At 51.6% G+C, this 4,865-nt stretch overlaps 1 protein-coding gene across 1 annotated transcript in view; it reads right to left on the bottom strand.

Annotated features, from left to right (window-relative positions):
• Positions 1-4,865, bottom strand: part of HM13 (histocompatibility minor 13) — a 46,717-nt gene that overhangs the window by 10,590 nt on the left and 31,262 nt on the right. The window contains exons 9-10 of the mRNA XM_021712354.1: positions 3,765-3,848; positions 2,495-2,531 (exon numbers count right to left, since the gene is read on the bottom strand). Coding sequence (XP_021568029.1) covers positions 2,495-2,531; positions 3,765-3,848 — 121 coding nt within the window. The remainder of the gene's footprint in view (positions 1-2,494; positions 2,532-3,764; positions 3,849-4,865) is intronic.

Raw genomic sequence — 4,865 nt, 5'->3', positions numbered from 1 at the left:
AAAAAAAAAAAAAAAAAAAAAAGTTTACTTTGGTGAATCTGATACCATTGGATCATGCTTGGAGAAACAGACACAGAACCTGCAAAGGTGTAAGCGACTGCTTCCAAGTAACGGTTCAGTGACCTGTTGAAATAGGTCAAAATAAATGCTGGCTGCATGGATGAAATGCCAATGGCTTCCTGGGGGTGGTCTACCCAAGACCAGCTTCAGAACAGAGGGTCACATGTAAGCTGGCACTGCCACTGTGTGACTTCCCTTTAGAGTGCCGGCTCCGCAACTGTGTATCCCCAGCGTACAGAGTGACAGTCCGTGGTATGGACTCAGTGCATGCTGTGGAGCGGACAAGTACTCTGGACTCCTCCCCTTCTGCCCTGGATGCTTCTGCGCCTCAAGTGGCAGGTACACTGAGAACCATCCTATGATGAGAACTGGGTGGGGCATGAGTTCTCCTTTGGGAATGCCGTGCTGATTCTGGAATCGGCTCTGAGGAGCTTATCCTGTGAGTCCAGGCTAGGAATGGGATCCTGCCTCTGAGGGTGCTGGCAGCTGAATCTGTCTCCAGCAAAGAGCCTCGGGACTCATGTGGGATTCACTTGTACACCCTGAAAAGCCAGAAGCAAAGATGGCTGGTACACACATGCCTCTTGTACAAACTGCCAGGTTTCCACCCTAGGCATCTGTAAGCCTATGTGTTCATGAGCTCCAAAGCGGCACTACACAAATAACCTAGATGTGCACGAGTGGGAAAACGCTAAGTTTCACATAAAAATTGGATTCAACGATGCTAGCAATGAGCTTCTCATTACCACCATCACAGTTATGAATGTTTTTGCAATTACTGGGTATGTAGCGATTAAGAAAAGTTCACAGGCCAGGAGTGGAAGTTCAAGCCTGTAATCCCAGTACTTTGAGAAGCTGGGCTGAGAGGATTGCCTGAGCCCAGGGGTTCGAGATCAGCCTGGGCAACTTGGTGAGACCTCATCTCTACAATAAATCAAAAAATTAGCCGGGTGTGGTGGTGTGTGCCTGCAGTTCCAGCTACTTAGAAGGCTGAAGCAGAGTGATAGGCTGGGCCCAGCAGGCCAAGGCTGTTGTATCTGTGAACATGCTGATGCACTCCAGTCTGGGAGACAGAGTGAGACTCTAACTCAAAAAAAAAAAGTTCATAGACTACCCCAAAACTAAGTGCACACCCAGCAAACCACTGCTGATGACTGAGCATAAAAACCACAGAGCTGGCTGGGTGTGGTGGCTCAGCCTGTAATGCCAGCACTTTGGGAGACCGAGGCGAGAGGACTGCCTGAGCCCAGGGGTTCGAGACCAGCCTGGGCAACTTGGTGAGACCTTGTCTCCACAATAAATCACAAAAACTGAGCCGGGTGCGGTGGTGTGTGACTGTTGTTCCAGCTACTTGGAAGGCTGAGGCAGAAGATTCGCCTAAGCCCAGCAGGTCGAGGCTGTGGTGGCCGTGTGCGTGCCACTGCACTCCAGCCTGGGCAACAAGAGTGAGACCAACTCAAAACCAAAAAAACCCCCCCAAAACCCAAACAAACCACGGAGCAACTGCTGGCGCCACCTGCTGGTAGCAGACCCAGCTGCCGAGGTGCATCAACTCGGATCTGACCTCTCCGGAGCCCCCTTCTTTCCCTTGTGCTCACTTTGTATAACAGACTGAAAACTCATGAGTAAGCAGAGGGCAGGGAACAGCTACAGCAACTGGGACAGGGTGACCTGACTCTAGGCTAGAAAATTGTAATGATGATGACTGCAACTGGATCTGCCCATGAGCTACTGAGGTCAGCCTGTGCTCAGCAAAAAAAATCTCTCTCCAGATTTTCATGGTAGTCCCGAAGCAGGCACTCTGTTTTTTGAGACAGGGTTCTACTCTGTCACCCAGGCTGGAGTACAGTGACCCGATCCCTACTCACTGTAGCCTTGGCCTCCTGGGATCAGGCGATCTTTCTGCCTCGGCTTCCCAGGGAGCTGGGACTATAGGTGTGCACCACCACACGTGGCTAATTTTTGTATTTTTTTCTTTTTTGGTAGAGATGAGGTCTCACTATGTTGCCCAAGCTGGTCTTGAACACCTAGGCTCAAGTGATTCTCCTGTCTCAGCCTCCCAGAGTGCTGGAATTACAGGCATGAGCTACTGTGCCTGGCCGGGAACCCTCATTTACCACTAATTTAAGAATGAGAAAGCCGAGGCTCAGAAAGGTCAGGCCCCCCGCCAGGATCACATAGCGAGAAGCACTGAGTTCCACCAGGACCCTCTGGGCTGACATCTCTCGGGCTGCAATTCTTAACTTGACAATTTCTTTGAGCACAGGCTCCTTGAACACTTAGAACTTCAAAATGTCAAATACAGATAAAATCAGAATTGCTCTGATTTTGTGGGGTGGAGGATCTGATCCCCTAAGGTACCCTCTCTGGCTACTAAAAGCCACTGGAGAGTCCCTGGACAACCTTAGCCAGCCGTAGGCCCTCACTTGCTTACCTGATGTCAAAGCGCAACAGCAAGGCAATGAAGATCCCTGCAGGGAGAAAGCCAGGGTTAGAGAGTAGCAGGTAAGGAGCAGGACAGAGAACTAACAAGAGACTGCATCTGGGCACAGTAGCTCACTCACACCTGTAATCCCAGCACCCTGGAGTCCAAGATGGGATTACCCGAGCCTAGGAGTATGGACCAGCCTAGGCAACATGGCGAGACCTCATCTATACAAACATAAAAAAGTTAGCTGAATGTGGCAGCAGTGCCTGGAGTCCCAGCTACAAGGAAGGCCGAGGTGGGAGGATCATTTGAGCCCAGGAGTTTGATCATGCCACTATACTCCATTCTGGGCAAAAGAGTATGACCCTGTCTTTTAAAAAAGAGAGAGAAGAGAGGGGAGAGGGAGAAAAGGGGGGAGGAGGGAGGGAAAGAGGAGGGGAGAGACAGAGAAGAGGAGGGGAGGGAGAGGGAGAAGGAGAGGGGGAAGGGAAGAGGGAGCGTGTGTATGTGTCCTGGTATCCAGTCTGGTGTTCACAAAAGGCCATCATCGAGGGCCAAGGGTGTGAACAACACTGCCAAGTGAGCAGCAGCTCAGCTCCACGCCCGTCTCCTGACTGGTAGCCTGAGCTGCTGGGGCCCCAAGGTGAGGCAAGGCTCTGGGTGTGTGGGATGCAGGCCTGTGCTTGAGACTGTGGAGGGGCCCCTGTGCCACATCCACAAGCAACCGGGCGTAGGTCCAGAGGGCTCCAAAGCCAGCTCATGCAGAGAGCAGGTGTATGCATACACACTCCTCTGCTGAGACACATGCAAGGGTCTACATGTGCTCTCCCTGGAGCCCTCTCAGCACAGGCAGAAGGAGCAAGGGGGCCGTGGCCGTTCTAGAACATCTGTAATACGTGTGACCCCTGGGATGGGGCATGTGTCTGGGGGGTGTGTGGGGAGGGGTCCTGTCCCTCCAAGACTTACAGAATGTGCTTTTTCAGAGTGTACCTTGGTCTGTTATCAGACACTTGCTTTTGTGGTTCTTGAGTAGTATCTTCCCCCTAGACTAGAAATTCTGTGATGACAGTCTTGTCACTGCTGTCCAATGCTGGGGCCTGGCACATTACTGAGCTCAATAACTTGTGCTGAGGTGGAACCTGTCACCAACCCTGACCTGACCCAGCCTAACCCTTCGCCTTCCCAGCTGGTGAGGCTGCCTGTTTCAGGGTAATCCCCCTGGCTCTAGGGAACACCCTCTCCATGCCCTGTACCGTGCCCCCCACAGCAGGCTCACCTGGAATGACAATATCCCCAAGTCCCAGCATGGCAAAGTTGTCCGCTTCAAGGCCCTTCTCCAGCAGATCCTGGGGAAATACCACTGTAGGGGAAGCAGGCATGTGAGGAGACAGCTGGAACCCACCTCACTTTGACTCCTAACCCCCATCCTGGCTGTATGAAACACACATTTGTTTCAGAGTGGGGTGGGCTGGGGAGGCGACAGGATGTTGAGGCTGAAGGGCAATGTCTGGAGTCACAGCTGGTTGGAGGGGAGGAGTCTGGGCCCATCCCGGAGACTGAAGGGTCAATGCCTCTATTGCACTATAACTCACATCCTTATAATTGCAATGTCTTTTTATAGCTACAGACCCTTTGGCTAAAAGAGATGGGCCCTAAAGCCCAAGATCTAAAAGAAAAGAGTCACACAGTGCTGATGCCTGGAAGGTTTTCTGCCTCACTATGGCAGGGGTATGGGCAGAGGGTGGCCCATGTTCTGAAGCAGGGTGAGCCTAAGCTCCTTCTGTATCTGCTGAGGAAGAAAAGGCCACACACCTGCAGATTCCTTGCTTCAAGCCCCTCACTCAGAAATTCTGCTGGATAGCTTGTTTAGATAAATACAGGTTAGGGAGAAATGCTTTCCATTATAGCACATGTGTCCAGTTACAGGAAAAAGCGGGTGTAACTGGATTTCATCCATGGCCCCTGTGAGCAGAGGAGCAGTTATGAGTGGGCATTAGAGTTTGACTGTGTGGGTTTGAGTCCTGGCTCTGCACAGGATATTTATCTATTTATTTATTTATGAGTTGGAGTCTACTCTGTCGCCCAGGCCAGAGTGCAGTGGAATGCTCACAGCCACCACAGCCTCGGTCTGCTGGGCTCAGGAGATCCTTCCACCACAGCCTTCCAAGTAGCTGGGACTACAGGTGTGTGCCACCATGCCCAGCTACTTTTTCTGTAGGGATAAGGTTTCACTATATTGCCTAGACTGGTGCACAGGTTATTTAACTGCCTTAGTTTTCTCACCTGTGAGATGGGTAGAACAGAACCAACACCACAGGGTGGTGGGGGAGGATTAGATGATTTGCACATACTGTTGACTGCTACCCCATGACTACTT

This window comes from Carlito syrichta, unplaced genomic scaffold (genome assembly GCF_000164805.1).
Source record: "Carlito syrichta isolate Samal-C Ts95f unplaced genomic scaffold, Tarsius_syrichta-2.0.1 Scaffold303207, whole genome shotgun sequence".
Lineage (NCBI taxonomy): Eukaryota > Metazoa > Chordata > Mammalia > Primates > Tarsiidae > Carlito > Carlito syrichta.
This window is presented reverse-complemented; position numbering and strand designations above follow the sequence as displayed.